At 41.9% G+C, this 20,674-nt stretch overlaps 3 protein-coding genes across 3 annotated transcripts in view; 2 read left to right on the top strand and 1 right to left on the bottom strand.

Annotated features, from left to right (window-relative positions):
• Positions 1 to 1,269: 1,269 nt before the first annotated feature.
• LOC147261274 (procollagen galactosyltransferase 2-like) lies at positions 1,270 to 6,472 on the top strand. Its single transcript, XM_086203227.1, has 11 exons — positions 1,270 to 1,353; positions 1,471 to 1,775; positions 1,840 to 1,974; positions 2,056 to 2,260; positions 2,916 to 3,035; positions 3,318 to 3,391; positions 3,475 to 3,581; positions 4,687 to 4,819; positions 4,967 to 5,094; positions 5,193 to 5,399; positions 5,484 to 6,472. Exons 1-11 carry the CDS (start codon positions 1,278 to 1,280, stop codon positions 5,752 to 5,754), a joined length of 1,761 nt encoding a protein of 586 aa, XP_086059353.1. The 5' UTR covers positions 1,270 to 1,277; the 3' UTR covers positions 5,755 to 6,472.
• A 3,318-nt stretch (positions 6,473 to 9,790) lies between these two features.
• On the bottom strand, positions 9,791 to 13,851 carry LOC147261273 (Krueppel-like factor 13). The gene is made up of 2 exons (XM_086203224.1): positions 13,044 to 13,851; positions 9,791 to 11,385 (listed from the first exon to the last, which is right to left on the bottom strand). Exons 1-2 carry the CDS (start codon positions 13,531 to 13,533, stop codon positions 11,138 to 11,140), a joined length of 738 nt encoding a protein of 245 aa, XP_086059350.1. The 5' UTR covers positions 13,534 to 13,851; the 3' UTR covers positions 9,791 to 11,137.
• Positions 12,966 to 20,674, top strand: part of apoltp (apolipoprotein lipid transfer particle homolog) — a 45,768-nt gene continuing 38,059 nt past the window's right edge. Inside the window, exons 1-14 of the mRNA XM_086203222.1 lie at positions 12,966 to 13,071; positions 14,916 to 15,067; positions 15,174 to 15,221; positions 15,311 to 15,477; positions 15,572 to 15,642; positions 15,806 to 15,959; positions 16,037 to 16,174; positions 16,262 to 16,439; positions 17,121 to 17,257; positions 17,591 to 17,694; positions 18,096 to 18,261; positions 19,042 to 19,227; positions 19,319 to 19,471; positions 20,230 to 20,374. Coding sequence (XP_086059348.1) covers positions 15,010 to 15,067; positions 15,174 to 15,221; positions 15,311 to 15,477; positions 15,572 to 15,642; positions 15,806 to 15,959; positions 16,037 to 16,174; positions 16,262 to 16,439; positions 17,121 to 17,257; positions 17,591 to 17,694; positions 18,096 to 18,261; positions 19,042 to 19,227; positions 19,319 to 19,471; positions 20,230 to 20,374 — 1,705 coding nt within the window. The 5' untranslated portion in view covers positions 12,966 to 13,071; positions 14,916 to 15,009. The remainder of the gene's footprint in view (positions 13,072 to 14,915; positions 15,068 to 15,173; positions 15,222 to 15,310; positions 15,478 to 15,571; positions 15,643 to 15,805; positions 15,960 to 16,036; positions 16,175 to 16,261; positions 16,440 to 17,120; positions 17,258 to 17,590; positions 17,695 to 18,095; positions 18,262 to 19,041; positions 19,228 to 19,318; positions 19,472 to 20,229; positions 20,375 to 20,674) is intronic.

Below are 20,674 nucleotides of genomic sequence, written 5' to 3'. Positions count from 1 at the left end.
TACTTGATTTAATTATCTCAGTTTTTTAACTATTTGTGTTCATTGTTTGTTCATTTATCTATTTCTGTTTTATTTATTTAAAAAATCTTTTGTAAATCAAGTTCGTATTGACTTTCGAGAACCAAGCACCGGCAGAAAAAAAATCAGGGCAAACTTCTAGGTCTGTTGTTGCCTTTGTGTTACCTTGTTAATTGTCCGAAAAAAACTGTGTTGTCATACTTGTGTTCCGTGAAGCACGAAGAGTTCTTTTCTCTTTTGATTTTACGTAATTCACCTTCGGAAAATATGTATAATTTAACATTGAACACGTGCAGACTGAGGATATCGAGTCATTGACTGATTTTAATATTTATACTTTGAACATCTAGATTTCTGTGACAATTTGATCTGGAGGTACAGGTAATTAATCATTAATGCGATTCCAAGCTCATACATCGTTAATATTTAAGAATTCTAGGAGCGTATAATTGCCCCCCATGGTGTGCTTGCCGTTGCTCATGTGTCACTCTGCTCTGCGTGTGTGTGTGTGTGTGTTGCCTATTTGACACTTATTCTTGTACATGTCTAGAGAATAAAGTCTCTCACACAAAAAAAGTTACATTTTTTAACCTTAGTTCTGCTTCTGTTTCCTGAGCTTCAGATTTGCACTTGTATGCACTTTATGCACACAAGTGCATAAAGTGCATACAAGTGCATAGAATTATTTTGAATCCACTTTTTTCTTCCCCTGACTGATTTAAAAACTAACCTTATCAGAACTTCTAGTCCTCTGGGGGACCAAACAGTAGTTCATATACAGCAAAATGTAATTTCTGAGTTCCTGGTTAAAGTGTGAATTGAGGTTTGGGGTAAAGTTTGAGTTAGGCATCAATTGATTAGGATTAGGGTTAGGCTGTCCATGTGAATGAAAGTCATGGAATGTCCTAAAAAGGAACGCTGTACACCCCCCCCCCCCCCACACACACACATACTCTCTCTCTCTCTCTCTCTCTCTCTCTCTCTCTCTCTCTCTCACTGTTAGTATGTGTGTGAGCCCGATCGTCTCGCGCTCTTAGCTGCACCAGTCTAGCGTGAGGCTGAAGAGGTGTCAAGGTGCGCTAGAGGAAATATGTCTTCTGGGTTTGTGAGCTTTGGGTTGGCTGTTGTGATTTTTGCAGGAACATTCTTCTTGCTCACCAGCAGCACAGAGGATCCACCACCAGATCGTCTCTTCCAACAACCCCTGCAGGATCCCTCTTTGCTCAAGCCCACTGTGCTGATAACCATCCTTGCACGAAATGCACAGCACAGCCTGCCACACTTCCTGGGCTGCATTGACAGACTGGACTATCCCAAGGACAGAATTTCGATCTGGTAAAATCTAGTCAGTTGAATAAATATTGACGTTCAGGGAATATATAGAACAATTATTGTCTATTTTGATACAGCTGTTTAAAGTGTCATTCTTCTCTCTGCTGCTTGTGGTCTCAGGGCAGCCTCGGACCATAGTGTGGACAACAGTACAGCCATGCTTCAGGAGTGGCTCAGAGGAGTTCAGCACCTGTACCATTCAGTGGAGTGGAGACCCTCAGAGCAACCAAGGTGACTCACTCCTTCAAAATAAAACACCTTCAAAACGTATCTGCACATCTGTGTCTGTGCCACCTCTGTCTTTCAGCTCCTATGCAGACGAGGATGGTCCAAAGCACTGGCCCGAGTCTCGCTTCACATATGTGATGAAATTGAAGCAGGCAGCCCTCAGAGCTGCTAGACGACTCTGGGCTGACTACATACTGGTGAGGGTTTGGACCATGATGCTACACTGTTACATTACAGTACGTGATGATGTGTGTTTCTCAGTTTGTGGACAGTGACAACCTGCTGACAAACCGCCTGGTGCTAACTGACATGATAGCAGAGAATCTGACCATTGTGGCGCCCATGCTGGAGTCAAAGAGCCTCTATTCCAACTTCTGGTGTGGCATGACACCTCAGGTACACTTAGTTATGAAATCAAGCAGCGTAAACATGATAATATAAGAACATGGTTTTCTCAGTCTTCCAACTTTCATTTAGGGCTACTACAGAAGAACCCCCGACTATATTCCAATTCGTAAATGGAAGCGGCATGGCTGCTTTGCTGTTCCCATGGTGCACTCCACCTACCTGCTGGACCTGAGGCGCAAGGCCAGCAAGGCTTTGGCTGCACACCCCCCTCATGCCCATTACCCATTCCTTCTGGATGACATCATGACCTTTGCTTTCTCTGCGTCTGAAGCAGGTAAGACAACGTTATTTGGGGGGCAACCCACATTGTCTGTTTGGAATGATGATGTAATTTTGAAGAACCAATGAAAACACAATGTTGAAGCATTTTAAAAATATAGATGATAAATTAAGAGAATACATCATCATCAAAGGACCTGTTCTTCATTGAACCAATGGACAGTATTTGTGGAGGAAGAGGTACTCAAATAAGTCAATTAAGTAAAAGTACCACAATTCTCAAATACTCCAATGCAAGTCCTCAATTAGATTTTTTGAGTACTTCTTTCTCCACTGATAACGGCCATTACATATGTGTGTGTGTGTGTGTGTGTGTGTGTGTGTGTGTGTGTGTATATATATATACATATATATATATGAAGAACTCACAACTACATTTAGGGAACACATTACATATTATTAATTCAAAAATATACTCCCTCTCTCTCTATGCCAAAAAATAGCATTACATAGAAATACTCAAGTAAATTTCTATTTATTTAGTTGCATTCTACTGCTCTCTACTATTTATTAGAAGTGCTATGGTCATTTATTTTTAAAAATACATGCCATTAGCTTTTTACTGGGAGGATGTAGTTTGGATCTTTCATCATTACTGGTTATATTCCCTATTTTTCTTGAAGACCTTTGTGCTGCTGCTTCACCTACAGGGGTTCAAATGTACGTATGCAACAAAGATCATTATGGATATTTACCGGTGCCCCTCAAACAGCATCAGACGATGGAGGAAGAGGAGGAGAGTTTCACCCACACGCTCACAGAGGCACTGAGTAAGCACGATCTGCACGTACGCTGCACTGTAATTTTGAGCAACAGCAAGAGTTTCAGACTCTCCATCCTCACTCTTTGCTCCCGATTTCGATCCCATTTCTCCTCTCACACCCCTGGCAGATGCCTCACTGCTCTGTTAAAGTGCTTTGCCTCTCATCTCACTAGCTCTCCTTTTCATTTCAGTTTAGCGCACAGGTTAGAGCTGATCTAAGGAATTCCTTTGAAAAGAAAAGGCTGTGTTTCAAAATGTAACTTAATTTTGTGTAAAATGTGATTTCCAGTTGCCTACACCATGGAACCTTCACTGTACATGCACACAGTGTCTAAAGAAGCAGGAAAGATAGGATTTGATGAGGTAAAGTCTTTTTTTTTTTAGCCAATAGAGGACATATTTGTGGTCATTGCGGTTCAGATGGTTAGATTCTCCTTCCTTTTTAGATATTTCTGATCAATCTGAAGCGCCGACCAGATCGGAGGCGGAGGATGTTGAGTTCTCTAGCTGCCCTTGGCATCAGCAGCACACTGACAGAGGCAGTGGATGGCAAGTATGATGGACATTAACAGTCCTCTTGTGGTGGAGGATATAAAATGTGTGAGATATTTCATTTCAAGAGATGAAATGCTTGAAAATTTTACACTGGAAAACGGTATAACTTGTAAAATGTATCAAGGTAAAAGTGTGACTCTGACTTTTCCTAAATGAAATGTAATGTGACTGATTGATATTAATATGGAAGGCATGTTGTAGCTGTTCAAGGAGGCATGAAAGAGCCGAGAACTGTGGAAACCAGCTGACTGCTAGTTAGATTAGCACAGTGAATGGTAGTGCATGGGGAGTGTTAGCATACCGAAGTCAAGGTCAACAAATAGAAACGTTTCAGTATCTTGGTTTGTCCCGAGTTAATCCTCTGCATTGTCTCTGCCAACAAATGTAGTTTTTATGGAGTTCTTAGGTGCTGCGTCAAATCACTGCATGAGCCAGGAAAGTAGTTCAGGCTATGTGTAAGATTCTAAAATTATAATGTCTCATAATTGTAAAAGATTTCATAACAAATACAATGAAATGCAAGTGAGGACCATTTTGAGATGTGTCAACACCTTCCACCTGCTACTATTTATTGTGCTAAGCTAACCAGTCTCAGCCCGTCACAGAGAAGGGAAGCGTCTCTATCTTTTTGTCTGGCTCTGGGGAGGCTGGCAAACAAGTGTATTTCCCTAGAAGTTACTCTCTTCCCAACTGTTGGGTAATTTATTTTATATGATAATGTATCACATTTTGAATCAAGTCTTGTGTGTTGACTCCTGATTTTAAATGACAGTTGATATGCAGTAGTTTAAAGCTTTATTTTTTAGTTGTATCAAACAAAGAAGGTTCAAGTACATTCCAAAACACAGAGTCTACTGGCGACATGGACAAAGACCTTTCACCGACACAAACATTTCTGTTTCTGATGAGAACCAGATAATTTCTCCATTTTATTTATTTATTTATTTATTTTTATCTCATGTTACCCTGGGGAATAAAATACCTTTAATTCTGTGATTGTTGCAGGATTCAACCAAGAGGGCTTCACCTGCCAGGAAACATTTACAGTAACTTTGAATATTTTGCAACTGACTGTGATCATGAGCTAATAAATGTGTTTGCAGAGCCTTGAACTCCTCTCAGCTGTTGGCCATGGGTATAGACATGCTTCCTGGCTACAAAGACCCTTACTCAGGCCGTGTGCTGACCAGAGGCGAGATCGGCTGCTTCCTCAGCCACTATAACATCTGGAAACAGGTAGATGTGTGATACGTGTGTGTGTGTGTGTGTGTGTGTGTGTGTGTGTGTGTGTGTGTGTGTGTGTGTGTGTGTGTGTGCATGTGTGTCATCGTGGAGAAGTTTAAGCCAGAGGGATTTCTTTGGTTGGTCTGTGTTGCCCTCTAGGTGGTGCAGCAGAATCTGCAGCAGGTCCTTGTGCTTGAGGATGATGTCAGATTTGAGCCCCGGTTTCGCAGTAGGTTGGTGGCCATCATGGGCGACACACAGAGATCTCAACTTGACTGGGACCTTATGTGAGTTTTTTTTTTTTTTAAGTTTCACAGATTTTTTTCTTTAATTAAATCCTTTATATACTCCCATTCAAAAGACTGTTTTCTTTGTGTCCCTACAGTTATGTTGGGCGTAAGCAGCTGCAGGGGAAAGAGCCAGAGTCCTGGGTGAAGGGAGTCCGGAACCTTGTGCACCCAGGCTACTCCTACTGGACTCTGGGTTACATGCTGTCGCTGCAGGGGGCCAAGAAGCTGCTGCAGGTGGAGCCCCTCAAGAAAATGCTTCCAGTTGATGAGTTCTTGCCTATCATGTTCAACAAACACCCTGAGTGAGTCAACTCTTATGTTACAATATTCTTGAAATACACGTTAAAATCAAGACTGAATCTTTTTAACCCTCTATGTCCCTTCAGAGCGGAGTACCTGCAGTATTTTGAGCCCAGGGACCTGCAAGCATTTTCGGTGCAGCCTTTGTTGCTCTTCCCCACGCATTACACCGGTGAGCCTGGCTACTTCAGTGACACAGAGACATCAACCATATGGGACGATGAGAGCGTGGAAACAGACTGGGACAGAGGCGGAGCCAGAAAGCGGCATGGGCAGGATGCAGAGGACGTACCTGTTACTCTCAGTCCAGCCCATGTTGAGATGCCCCCCTTTTCCTCCAACACAGACGAACTCTGAAGAGAACTGTTGATGCCACACCCCCATTCCTCCCCACCTCTCTCTGCCATATAATGTTTTTCATCCCATTCCTAGTCATTGTTCCAGAAATATGCAGCATAAAACTCCAATAAAAAGCCACAATGATGTCCAAGGACTCTCTACAAGACCCTCCTCAGTGCTTTACACATGGGTTGTTTCTAGGTTTTATGGGTACATGAGCAGATTTTATTCAAAATCAGCATACAGCAATTGACCAATAGCAGGCATAAAGCTGGGGCCCCAGGCCTGTCGCCGGCTTTGCCTGGGTGATCATCCAGCCTTATACCCCAAGACCACCTGTCAAGACAGTGAGACACAAATAACTGTATGTGTCCAACCAATAGAAAGGTCTCTTTGAGGCAGGGGTGTCCACACTTTTCAATTCAGGTCCCCCAAAATAGAGGTGCCAGAATATCAGGACTCGCACTGCAACCAGATGTTGTTCAGTCAAAATTGAAACGGATTTAAAATTCAACCTTTAAAGCAGAAGTCGTAGTTACTTTATTGTCATTGCAGAATACTAGTACTGTGCAGCAAAATGTAGTGATGGCTCCGCACGACAGAGCAATATAACAAAACATATCCTATGTAATAAACATATTATCATGTTATCTTATGTCATTCCTATTTATATCTAATTGAGGTATTTTTAATCATTTCAAAATCTTATTGGATATCTGGAAATCATCTAAGGTCACCTGCCACCTGGACATAAATACGTTTACTCAGTTTCCAATATGCATGTTGTTGTTTTTGTTGTTATTACATGTTATACTGTAAAAATCTTCTAAGTCTGTCACTGTAACAAGTTATTCCTTTGCCAATTAAAAGAACTGTTTTCTTGATTGCTTATTTACAAAGAACGATATGGAAGTGTCTCGTTTACATTGTTAAAATATTGTACGTTACCAAAAAAAACAAAAAACGATCCGCCTTAATAAGTTGCATCACAGGAAATGTTTCTTGTGAAAGTGAAATTACTTGGTGGTGCGACTATTTGTTATCACATGAACATTTACAATAAGAGAAACAACCAAATATTTTGGCAGGAGTGCGCAGACGAACGTGCACCTTTTGGGTTGAGTTGTAAATACGTCTCATGTGAAATGGACTTAAGTGAAATATTACAACCCGAGAGACTTTCCTTTCAGCAGGAACCTCTCGTTAAACAAAGTGAGATTCAGCCAAGCCATCTAAACTATATTTAAATTACAGTGTCACGAGTCAGAAACTGTACTCAAGAGATATTGGAATGAAATTTTGACTTGTCAAAATAATAGTTGCTGAGATCTCAAATCTCCTTACAGTCTTAATGTGCATATTAAGTAACGAGTAACGAGATATTCGTTGATATCTGCAGCTCCATAAAGCTCTAATTCCAGTATGTGCTATTAAGAGCAAGGAATAATTGTTTGTGACATCTTCAATCACTAATTATTTTATCTTTAACTTGATACAAGACAGCCACAGTTAAAACTATGAGTAGTAACTCCATTTTGAGGTACCTACATGGTCATACTTACGTTTCCAGATAACTTTTATGATGAATATAGTTAAGTGTTTCATTTTTTTTTAACTGGATTTATGGCAGCTCATAATTAAATTGTTAATGTTTGAAATTGTCCACTGCCCCACGTGACAAGAATAGTTTGAATCTTACAAGTTACTGTGTAATTACAAAGATCTTGACTTAAACTTTAACCCAAGTAAATAAAATCCAAAATATTTAAAAAAAAAAAATCCATCCTTGCTATCATGTTTTTTTTTTTTTAAATCAGCTCTCTGCTTCTCAAGCAAGACAAGACAAACACAACGGATCAACTTAAGGATTTTTATTTTTTAAAAAGCACTGGTATTTTCATGTCAAGCAAACAATGGAACCATTTCTTTATATTAGTACTGTTCCATATCACAAAAATGAGTTATGAAAAGAATAATTAAACCACACATGATACGTTGTTTCTGTAATAAATTAATCAGCATAACAAAAGAAATAAAACATGCTTGTACTTCGGTGTTGCACAGGAAATATTGAAATTTTGATGCTCAAAATTTAAGAAACCTGAGAATATAAATATCAAAACAGCTTGTTGCAGCAATTATTTTTGTTCCACAGTTCCTCCCATTTTCTTCAACTAAAGCTTTTTATAAGAGGATTTTCTTTTTAAAAATTAATGTAAAAATCAGGCATCAATTTCAAAAACATCAGTTTCTGTACAATGTGCATATCTGAATTAGTGTGGTGACGAGAAATTATCTTTTTCTTCTTCTTCTTTTTTTTTTTTTTAAACTCAGCGAGGCAGCGCAATAAAAAATGAAATCCAAAGTGGATAATGCTCGTCTGTCATCAAACCACATTCAGTGTTGTGAACAAACACATTTGGACTGAGCTCTTGCGATCTGCAATGAAGTGACAAGCTACAGGTATATTTGCTTTATATTTCAAGAACCCTTTTAAGCCTCACACCCTTCCCCCCCTCCCCCCTCCCCCCAGCCAGCAGCAAGTCTTCCCCGAGGTGATGAAGACTCCTGCTGGACTTTTAAGACGAGGGTTGTCGGTGCAAGATTTATCCAGTTGAGTCATCCCCACTGTCTATCAACAACAGAAGTTCACTGAGACGAGGAGAAGGAATTCTGCTGTCGCACAGGTAGTAGTGATGTTGCATAAAGGTAAGAACAAGGGTGCATAACAGACCGTTGAGGTGCAACGGGTATCCAAGGCTCAATGGCTTTCGAGGAATTTCGGAGAGACAGGTTGGATGGATTCTGAACAGACATCGCCCGTAATAACACAAGAAAAATCAGTGAGGTATGTGGTTATTGTGATAGCTTTAAGAGTCCCGTTTATGAGAGGAGCTGGAAGGAGATGTAGTAAACAGGTCAACTGTGAATATGTTTAACAGTCCAAGTGTTCCAGGTTACTGCCAGCAGCAACCCCAAACAATCTGAAGAGGAAAGGTCGAGTTCCCATTAAAATGAACAACAGTGAAATGTTCTATGGAACAACGTGATCACAGCAATCAATCCGTCTGAAAATTGAAATCCAGAACAAAATGACGGCCTGGATGAAAATGCAAATGAAAACACCAAAAGAAAAAAAGAAAAAGAAAACAACCCAGTTCTTTTATCACTTTCTAAAGCACTTGGACAAAAGGCAGTTTGACAAACCATCAGGTATTAAACAATAGCAAAGTCCCACAGTGCTCACTTGTTGAAGCATAGTAACAGTGCAAGCCGTCACTCTATTTAGCCAAATACACCTGTAAGAAAAAAGTGCCATATTGCATATTGAGTATCTGTCCAGAGGCTGCATATACCTATACAATGATCCGACTGTAAACACGGTGCAAAGTAGTTCTGACATAGTTTAAGGCTTTCAGAGTCTCCTGAAGAAGTGTTGTTCACTGAGATAAAGGAATAGGTCCACCAGCTGGACGAACAGTGTGGAAACATTAAAAAAAAAAAAAAAAAGGATTCCTCCGCAAGAAAATCTGACCTGATCCTGTAGGTAAATATTCAAAACCCATTCAGTTAAACATGCATGTGTTCCTGAAATACGTGACCGGTGCATATATTTGGCAAGGTAGGGATATTTGGGTGGGTTGTTTTTGCCGCTCCAGAAAAAAAGTGAATTTTGATTTTAACCAACACGAGTCGTGGTGACATCATATTTAGGAGCGCCAGCAGCCTGGGGTTGTACACGCAGGCTTACAAGAGTTACATCTTTAAAAAAAAAAAAAAAGATTCTACATGTCGATTTCATTATTTCCTTGAGTATCATTCCGACCCACTCTCAGATGAGAATTATTTTTCGATTTCTCAGCAGTACCACATGAATGCTACATGGAAGCGTCCGGTTTGTCTGCTGCTGGAACTGTGTAAAGAAATCTCTGCCGCACGCTCACCTGATGCTAAAAAGTACTTCGGGCATCCCCCCCCCCCCATGAATGAGCGCTATTACTTAGAAGGTAGCAGACCGATAACAAATCCCCCCCCCCCCAAACATTTTGATTTCATCAACTTTTACCACTTCTGTTGCTTACAAAAATGCAAATAATAAAATTTAAAAAAAGAAACACACACACACATACACTCACAGGCAATGCCATCCTATCAAGCCTATACTTTACCCCTAATATAAGGACTACAATTCATCACATGTATTAAATCTGCTGCTAGAAGCATTACATTTTCTACATTAGAAGCTTAAAGCTTATATACATTTGCATCAGTATTAGACATAATACTATTGTGTATTATGTGTCAGCATTTTTGTGAGTGATACATGACGTAAGGATGGCGTGCAAACAGCTCTTCTACAGTGAAGCTTGAGCCACTTTATGGCTAAAATTAATATCTGATGTATTGTTAAATTGAATATACAAGAAAAAAGCCACAATGATGATGGTTACAAATGCAATTGAAAAAGAACAAACAAACAAAAAAAAACAAAGGAATGTGTCACCACTAAAACTTAAAAGTATATGGAATCAGCAAAGCTAAAAATAATATAGAAAGAAAGCTAAAAAGCTTCTATTCAACTGCTTTGCTAGCTAACATCATAATTTTGTGCTCCTCCTAAATTGTAATGAAGAGCACAACAATCTAAAAATGAAACGCAAGAGAACGGGAGTTTTGGCTGATGAGAGATGTGCAGATTTTTTACAGAAAATTGTGAAAAATCCCTGCATGTTTGCGCAAGTGTTTGAGAATACGAGGTTGTTTTTAGGGTTGGGTTTATGTGATCGCTAGTGATCCGCTTTATGATTCCAGTTCTCATTGGATCCTGAGTCTGAGGCTTTAAATAAAAAGAAGTATATATATTTTCTTAGTAGATCATGATACCAAAACACCTGTCAGGAAAATATGTCATTGAAGAGTTTAGAAGATAAACAAAAATGTGCTCTGTCGGGTTTCGTTTTATTTATTAATGTAGTGATGACATTTCACTGGATTATGGTTTTTGTTTTTAATATTAGCAACACTTCTTAACGCTTATACACAAACTCCAATCTGTGTGTGTCTGAAATTTACAGTGGAAATGCAATAGGTCCATGTTACGTTCAGGAATCAATAAGTGGAATCAGAAAAGCATGTGAATCCATTAAGGACTTGGAATCAGTTAGAATTCTTGATACCCAACCCTAGTTATGTTGAGCAGGTTGATAGTGGTCACATGACTCCTCTGCTTGGATGCGTGAAGCTAATCTCCCCTCACATCCAGCTGTGTGTGTGTGCGAGTGTGTGTACACGTTATCGTACGACACGGCGATGCTCGATAGGTATCAGTGGATCTGATTGTAGCTGGTTTAAGAACTGTGACCTTCTGTGCTCCAGTGGACCCCTCGCAGCATGGAGCACTTTAACGGTGCATGGCCGGGCTGGAGGAGGAGGAGGAGGTGCCCTTGTTGCGCCCCAACATGGAGGGCTGGAAGTCAGGATGACGGCGGGCGTGCTTGATCAAGTGGTCGCTGCGCATGAAGCGCTTGTCGCACAGCGGGCACAGGAAGCGCTTCTCTCCTGTGTGGGTGCGGGTGTGGCGGGCCAGCTCATCGGAGCGGGCGAATTTCTTCTCACAGTCGGGCCACGTGCAGGGGAAGGGCCTCTCACCTGTAGCACCCAGACACACACGTTGATCATTTATCACTAAATCGACAATATCACAGGTTTGCAATTCTCACAGTCACTCGCAAAAAATAAACACGAGTTGTGTGCAAAAACACAACAGAAAACGAGCTGGATGGACTTCAGTGTGCTTTAAATTTGGGATGCATGATGTTGGATTTTTGAATTCATCTCCAATATATTACAACTAATGTGGCTACAAGCTGATATTTACTGGTGACAATGTTACCTGGAAAAAAAAGTGTGATATTCTTATTATTATATAATATTATTTTTGCACATTAATCAACACATTTGGAAAAGCCCATCATATCAATACCAATATATTAAGGGCATTGGCATCATCAATGACATGCTGGTATTATTGCACATACCTTCTCTGAATAGCAACCAAAATGTGATAACATTTATTACTTTCATTACCTAAATGACCCGAATAACTTTTTGGGGTGTAAAGCGTCTGCCTTTAATAACCCATGAGAGTCTAAAGTGACTCGCAAAGCCTTCAGTGTATCATTTCAACCCTACCCTTAGCATTATCGAAAAAATGGCAGCTAATTATCCAACTAGCTTCTGTAAGGGATGGATGGAGCCATTTTATTATTTCATTTTCCACCTGTTGGCTTTTCCATGTGAAGCAAATATCAAATTATTAAGTGTCACAAATCTAGTGACTGCATTCATGTTATGGACCCAAATAAAACCCATCTTGGACTGAGATGTAGCAGATTAGTCTTCTAAGCTACTGGTAGCCTTAATCTCTCACAGGCAACATGAGTCAAACTGGGATAAGTGAGTGGAACGCTCGGAGCCATTTTCAAGATCACAAAGCCAGGCCACGTTGTTATTGCAGAACTCTTTGTGGGCGTTCCCACCACAGTTTCTCTGAGCCGTTTCCTGTCCTTAATCCGTGTGCGCCTGCTCAACGACCCTGAAAGCACCATTCCCCCCCCCCCCCACCCCATTTTGCGGAAAAAAAAGAAATCACATGCACATTTTACTGAGGATATCATTTTGATCTACTTCTATTAAAAGCGTTGAACGGTCGATTAAAAACCTATCTAGGGGCGACGTGTAATACAAGGTCATGTTACTTTGAAAGAAAACGTTGTAAAATGTGGAATTATAAAACACCAATGATCCATTCGCATCCATGATGGGATAATTCAGCAGCTCCTCTGGAGCGTTTTATTAATAATTTACCTAACGCAGCCGATACAGTCAACCTGTCAGTGAGCACCGGGGAGGGGGGGTGAACCCCGGAGAAAATCCAAATACCACAACATGGAGTTGAAGGGAATGGGCTGAGTCGGGCAGACGCAGGCGAAGGTTTCGTCTTACGTTCATTTCATATGCAAATGAAGCGGAGAGGAAGACATTCGTCACCGGTTTTAACGTCCAGCCCAGTTCTTTTGTTACTTTATTCTTTGTCAGAGCCCCTAAAGAGCACTTCTCTCTTTTGTTAGGCCACGATAAGCAAAATAACAACACGACAGTGCTGCAGCAAAGTCCAAAAGAACAACACTTCCCATCTTCCCCTTGTTTGATAACTAAGTTCTGGACTCAGTCGACGTGAATTGGCGGATATTTAAGAACAGAACACGTTCAGTGGAGGTGTAACGACTCGGTTGTAGACTCCTTACCTGTGTGTGTCCGGATGTGAGCCTTCAGGTGGGACGATTTCCCGTAAACTCTGTCGCATCCGTCAAAAGTGCACTGGTGCCGTTTTACCGGGGACCTCGGGCCACCCACGCCTCCTCCTCCCCTCAGCTGCCCGGGGACCGGGGTTGCGGAGGGGGTCATAGTAGGGGTGGTCGGGTCGGACAACGTGGTGTAGCCGCTCTCGCCTCCGCACGAGGAGTTGCTGCTCTCCGAGTAGGCCGACATAGGGCGGAACTTGCCGTGCAGGTCGGTGAGGATACCGGCCACCGCCATCATGTTGGCCCCCTCCAGCCTCAGGGTCTCCCGCACTTCTCTGTCCTCATTCGACCCGTCGGGCTCCCCAGGGAGCAGGCCCACCGTGGCCGACTGGCTTGCCAGGGCTACCGGGGTGGGTCTGTGCAGAACAGGACCGCTGGATATGGACACCAGACACTCGGCAGCGAAGTAATCCGACGAAGCAGTCAGCGACATCGTTATCTGCTCGGTTTAGTCGCCTTTAGCTCAAAAACAAAAGAAATTAGGGGGTAAATCCGGCAGGAGGGGCTAACGTTAGTCTGATCCCGACCTCGTTTTCATCAAACTCGACGAAGAAACCGTTCCCGTGTTACCGCCATACAGGGTACTACGGTGTGCCCAGAGTCCCGGAATAAGCGAGTACACTAAAGTTAAGTCGAAGTTGGGTCAAGTGATGTACTAAAACCGTGACAATACCTTTGGTCCGACAAGCGTGTCCTCGTACGCCGATGGTTTATTGTGTCTGAGCCCAGAGAAGCCGGTCAAACCTACGCCCCCTGGTCCGGACTATGGATGCGTTCAAACACAAATGTTTCAACGTGTTACAATGGGAATGCCTTGTAATTGCTAATTTAAAAACACACAAATACATACATGTATTTTGATGTTACAGTTAATTCCGAATTATTTATATGTATTGCACCTCTAACTTTGACTTCCAAAATGATGCACAGGGTTACCAGACACAAGTGCCATTTGCATTTGATGTTATATTTACATTTCGTATGTATTTGTTTGATATGTTAGCGTAACAACATATTTCCTCATTTACAATAAAAAATCTACAGGACCGCCTTTATCTGGTACACTTAAAGATTAGTCTAAAGGGATTAGCGGATTATTTTTCCAATAAAGTGAAGAAATTCATTGTTTCCCGTAACCCTGAATGCAGCGCCGGTGAACAGCAGTGACTGTGACGTCGCAGCACGGGCGTGGACCGCGGCGGGTGCAGCGTGGAAGGGTGGCAGGCAGGCAGGCAGGCGGCTAGGGAGGCAGCTTTGGTAATGATGGGGGAAGGAAAGCGGGATGAAAGGCCTGTTGGATAATGTGGAGGAGTTGGGAGCTGAACGTGGCTGAGAGGTGGAGGGTATTTCCTGCCACATTTAGAGCCCATAGTTCAAAACCCCTCACCACAATTTCAACTGACACTAGATGTCCCTGTTTCCTTGTGCTTTCCTCTCGAAGTTTATCAATCAGGCTGAGCCCACAGTCTGGTAGGTGGCTTATTGATTGTGGTTATTTTGCCAGTGTTTGTTGACACAAATCTACTGTTGCAGAATCACTTGTTGGTCTCGAACAACTTGTTGTTTTGTCCACCATTTACCGCCCACTGCTGGGAACCTGACAGTCTCATAACGGGTATTATTCTTCCACCTATCTAATATACTCAGCCTTCTGTCCATATGGATCTACAGATTTGGGGGCATAAGATTTTTGAGGGGGGGGGGGGGGTGTTATGTGAGGTGATTGGCCCAGTGAGTGCTTGTTGCTCCAGCCTGGAAGGTATTTCCTGATTGGTTGCCATGAGTAGTAGTAAGGGTGACTGTGGCCACTTGCAGACAAGCGTGGTCATTCAGTGGCTGGGGAACAGAGCTTGGTTTTCTTCTGGCTTTCATGTGGAGGCAAACAGACCTGCAGTGACTTGGCGTTGCAATGGCAATGTCCTTGCTACAGTTTCGACACGCTACACTCCTTTTTCTCCTGCTGTATGGTGAGTATGATAACCAAGATAACTTACTTGGAGTGTTCGGGACATATTTGAGACTGTTGCTCTGTTGCTGCATGTGAGATTTTTGATTTGTCCTTCTTCATAGTAGGCGACTGCTTTCAGATGAAGCCCAATGTCTGTGATTCAAGTTGTGCTGGTGAGGATTTAATTCTTTTGCACATCAGGCTTAACGATTAACTCTAACACGGATTAATACCATTTCCTGTTTTGATTTTTTTTGTGTAGATTTTCCAAGTTCAGACTTGTCCTATCAAAGAGGGGTGAGGTACACATATAGGCATAGCGCTACAATTACTACAACCCTGTATGGCTCGAATGCTGGCAGAAATGGACTGGCTTTGGACTGTCTGGTTGATATCAACGTCATTTCCAAGTGCCATCTCATGATGCAGGTTAGTTTAAGTTGAATTGTTTCCAAGTTATAAAGCTTGAAGTTCTAAGTACGAACATTAATCTTGTGATTTTATGTGTATGGTGGCCTCACAGATTAGGAATCCGCAGATCAAGCGGCTTTCCCATCAGAAGGAGCACTCTGTGCAACGCTTGAAAAGCTTGAGGTGACACAGTGCAGATTATATTTATATATCTAACAGTAAATATGGGGCCAGCTCATTTTGGAATTCTACATTTGTTTTCTTTTGAATGTGATACTCTGCTCAGATCATTCATCCCTCTGTGTTTTCGATCTCACGAGACTCATCTGGTGTTTTTGTGTCCCAGGGAGTCGCTGGAGAGAACGCGCCTCAAGTTCTCCCTCCAGGGGGGAAAGGTCACTGCCCTGTGTCTCCAGGAGGGGGAGCAGGTGTGGGCCCTCAACATTAAAAGGGCATTTCTGAGCATGCTCCAGACCTCAGAAAAAGAAACAGAACACGAGGTGAGGGTCTTCCTTCACATTGCGACAAGATAGTCACGCTGTATTGTATCTTAAATGTTCTGATACCTCCTCCTCAGACAGACGTGTATGGAACATGCACCAGTAGATATGATAGACGGGGGAACTTGCTGCTGAAGACCAGGGACCTACAAGAGTGCCAAAAATCCACGCTGGCCCACTTCTGGCCCCATTCAGTAGCTGTAACCAAAGATACTGTGAGTTGACTCCTTCCTTCCTTCTAACGTACTGAAATGTGCTTTATCAGTGGAGGAGATGGGTTTTTTCATCTATCTTAACATCAGTTTGTGCAGTCAGACGTCCATTGTGTTCAACGCCATGGCTCAACAGTTATAGAAGGTGTCAACTGTACTGAAACGGTTTCCATGGAAACATTGTCCAAGAGTCCAGGGATGTTGAAGACCCAGACTGTATCCACCCTGCTGCTGCTCCGAGCCCAGCCTGGCACTGATCCAGGAGCAGGTTACTATTTTCTCTGATTTTGGATTCTTGCGTGAACTTAAAAGAACACGCCAAATTTTGGGAAACATACACATTATCCATCTACCCAGATGAGAAGATACACTCCCTTCTTTCCTCTGTGTGTGCAGTGTTAGCATACCTCCCTCACCAAATAGGCTAGGTTCAGGATCTTGATTTGTCCTGAGGTAATCATCCTCATCCTTTCTTATAAAGTCAACCATTATTCGTCGAAGCAGTCACTTTTTTAGTTGTCACCAAACATCTGGGTTTGTTCTCTGAAGTTACCATGCAGCTTTTGAGGTGCTGCGTGCAATCACGTCATCCAGTCGGCAAAATATTTCAGACTATGTGTCTGATGTTAAACATACAATGTCTTTTTATTTCAGTAGAAATGCTACGCACAACTGAAATTATATTAATACAGGAAAACACAGGGAGATAAGTTTATTTGATAACTTTTAGCTGTGGTGTGCTATCACTTCCCACACACATTGTGCTAAGCTAACTACCAGCTGGCTGGTCTCTGTGGGTCTCAGCTCCTAATTACACACACAGAAGAGAGAAAGGTATCTATTTTCTTGTCTGGCTGACAAGGAGGATGAATAATAATTGTACTTTGTAAAAAGTGGCAATTTCCCTTTCAACAATTTAAATACTTTATTCCTTTCCTCTTTATTGCAGATTCTTTAGATTTCAGTAAACAAACTGACCTGCAGTTTGAAGAGGAAAGGGTTGCATGGCACGGAAAAGTGTTCACGCCTCAAGAAGCTGGTCAGACCGTCAGGATGTTGTGCAGCCTCACCTCAGACCCACAGCTGGTATGTCTTGAATGCAACAAATGTCATCAGTCCTGATGAAACGCTGTCACGTTGCAAATGTTGCTTCAAGTGACAGACCCCAGACTCACATTTCAGCAATGACTTTAATTTACTTTTGAGGAGCCAAATTACTGTTTGTGTTTTAAAGCCATAGCTTGGCGTTCCCCTGGGCTTTGCTCTGTGTACTGTAAGCCAATTACCTTAAAGTCCTCTACGGAGGAGTTCAGGTAAAAGTAATCTGGCAGCATTCCAGACACATTCCATGATGTAATTAACTAAATGCCGAGGAATTATTGTTGTGAGAAAATGTTTCATGATCTTATCTCCTGTCAGGTATCGCATCACTTCCTTCGACTGGCTTTCCAGCTGAGAGATCTGTCTCTCTCTCAACTGAAGACACTGTGGCAGGAAGCCTCTTTCAAGTGCCGAAATGACTGGTCAGTGTTTTCTCAGCATCAATATGTGTTCTATGGTGTTTGTGGAAAATGTTTCAATTTAGTGTGTCTCTGTGTGCTGTAAAACATCCCATGCTTAACAGCCACAAAATTTCTTCAAAGCTGAAAGGACTCCTGTTAGTGGGTTAGAATTTGAAAAATACACACACTGTCTGACTGGCAATTTTCCAGACTGTGATATGTATCCAAAACTAACCATCCTCTGGCTGTAGCTTCATAATTACACATGAAAGTGTCACAAATCTTTTAGTGTAACACTTTCTAGTATATTTCCTTAAAGTCCAAATGTCCACATTCTTTTAGTGCCAAAGAATGCAATGGATCATTTTATGGAACAGCTTTTCAAACATCACAACTCAACAGAGGTTGATGCTTTGATTCAGGCACCCCTTGCTGGAAGCATTACCCGCATGTGGATCTGAGAACTGCATCACACTTCTGACTGAGCTCATGAAGAATGAAGAGCTGGAAGATGAACAGACTCACGCTTTCCTCACCACCATCGCCCTCATCCCTCACCCGTCACCACGGATCATCCACTCCATCAATGTAGGAAACTCCATGTGACATCGGTGATGACTTCTCTCCAGAAAAGCCTTATCATTTGTTTTTGTGCTGTCACAGTGCCTGCAAGGGTTTGAAATCAAGTTTTTTTGAACATTTTTCACAAATTTGAAGACTTGTTTTGCCGCCATACTAGCAAAAAACTGCGAATGGTCAAAGGAAAGTTAGAGATGATTGGTTTGGTGTTGATTTTTTTCCATTCCGACTGTTTGGGAAAAGAACTTCTTAATCCTCTACATTTTTAAGGCCGATCAAAGTCATATTTATTGCTAAAAGACACATGTAAAAAAATCGAATAAGGCCTGATATTCTAATCTTCAAATTTGAGACTTCTTAAAGGCATAGTTAAACCGAAATTGAAAATTCAGTTCTTATCTTCTCACCCTCATACTGATGGAAGGTAGCATGAAGTTTTTTAGTCCACAAGACATAGGAGATGGTGTTGCAGAAATTTCTCCAACAATTGAAGAGAGCGAATTTTCAAAAGAGATAAAATACGTAATCATACTAAGACATGTCTTCATCCAACCAGCCAAAGTTGCCCAAGTGTTCTGAAGGCTCAAAATACCAAGCTGTTTTGAAAATGTCACTGACACCATGTTTTAGCCTCACGAGGCATCATAGCTGGGACCTGCAGTCCACATTGAGACCACCTCCCATTGGCATGAGGGTGGTATAGTTAAAGACTGAATGTTCCCTTTAAGTGACTACCCCTCTAAGAACCCTGTTTGTGAATGGATCATAAAGTGAACTCTCTGCTGTTAGAGCTTACTTGAGGTCCCAGAGGTGAGGTCCAAGGCCCTGCTGGCTGGGTCGTCTCTTGTCTATCAACTGTGCCGGACTTCCCCAACACCGTGCAGTGACCTGCCTCAGGTGCAGACCTTCAGCCAGACATTAGAAGCAGCTCTGAGGGAAGGCTGCGAAGAAGAAGAACCCGCCAGAATAAGAGAGGTACGATAAATGTGACCATTCTTTACCTTTTCAAATTCCTTCATGTAATTGATTTTTTTCTCATTTATTTATTTTGTTGGTATCTCCTCAGCTTGTTTATGCTCTAAAATCAGTGGGAAACTCCGGCCTGTCTACCCCAGCCTTCATTCTTCTTTTGAGTCGCTGTGCACTCAGCCACTCAGCAGCCCTGGAGCTGAGGCTCGCTGCCGTGCACGCCTTCCGACGCTTTCATTGCTCAGCCAATGTGAGTAGGAAAAGTGAATTAAGCTTGAAAATAGTCCTGTTCTCATGTTCTTGTGACAAACTGAAACAAGCAAGCGACTGATTGAGAACCTGTTTTAACACAAAAATGCAGAAAGAGCCTATATTTAGCTCAAACTAACGGTTACTGATGACTAACAACTGATAACAACACTAAAACTGCCCCAAATCTCAAGCGTATTTTCCTGTGTAATCGATGTCTGCTTTATCAGGCCATATGTTCAGTAATCCACAAACACTTTCAATTGAGCTTCAACCAAACAAACTATACCGCTTCCTGTTCAGTGCTATCATGAACGAGCGTGTGCGAACGAGTGCCAAACTGGAAGTTTGTTTGTTTTTGCTTAAATCAAAGCGGTGTAGATGATTGAGCATTCAGTTGCAAACAGAACAAAGGGATTATACCAGATGATGCACTCGAGCATTTGTGGACTGACGCTTTTGGACAGTTTTGTTGTTGTTAGCTGTCACCCATCATTAGCTTCAAATTGAATATACATGGCTGGCTCTCTCTGCATTCTGGAGTCGTAAAGAAGTGATGCAGTGGTGAAAAAACATCTTTGGGGGCTCAATACACCTCTTTATGAGTACTTTAAAGACAAAATACACATTTAGGGTAAAGCATTGCTATAAAGTTGATATCTAAATAAAGTAATATGTTTTTCATGATGAACTGAGATGGAGGTGAAGAGGTTAGCAGGAGTCTGACACCAGTGACTGACAGCAGTTTCCTCCTCTCAGAGATCTGTGCTGTTACAGCTGTACCGATCCTCCCAGGAGGATCCAGAGGTCAGAATCGCTGCATACCAGCAGATCATGCGTTGTCCAGACCAAGATGTGTTCAGGGCAGTAAGGATGACCCTTAGAAATGAGACTTCTGGCCAAGGTCTGTATTGTAGCACATGCTCTGGTTTGTAGAGGAATTGTCCTTATATTTGTCAGTGGCAAGGAGAAGACATGACGCTGAAATTTTCAAATACTTCAGTCACATTTTTGCTGTTTAGTTTGTGCTTCAAGCAGCTCTTTTATATTTTTTAATTTAATTTTTGCCCTTTTTTTTCATATTGTGCCTTCAGTTCAGACACAAGTCAGCGTATTCGATGGTGCCTCGTGTCATGTTATAACTCCAAGTGCTAAATGTTATTTTTTTTAAATTGGTGAATAAAATTCCTCCCATAAATATTGT

This window comes from Aulostomus chinensis, chromosome 5, assembly GCF_037954235.1.
Source record: "Aulostomus chinensis isolate RoL2024-O1b breed Wild chromosome 5, RoL_Achi_v1.0, whole genome shotgun sequence".
Classification (NCBI taxonomy): Eukaryota; Metazoa; Chordata; class Actinopteri; order Syngnathiformes; family Aulostomidae; genus Aulostomus; species Aulostomus chinensis.
The sequence above is the reverse complement of the archived record's forward strand: the minus strand, read 5'-3'. Positions and strand labels throughout refer to the sequence as shown.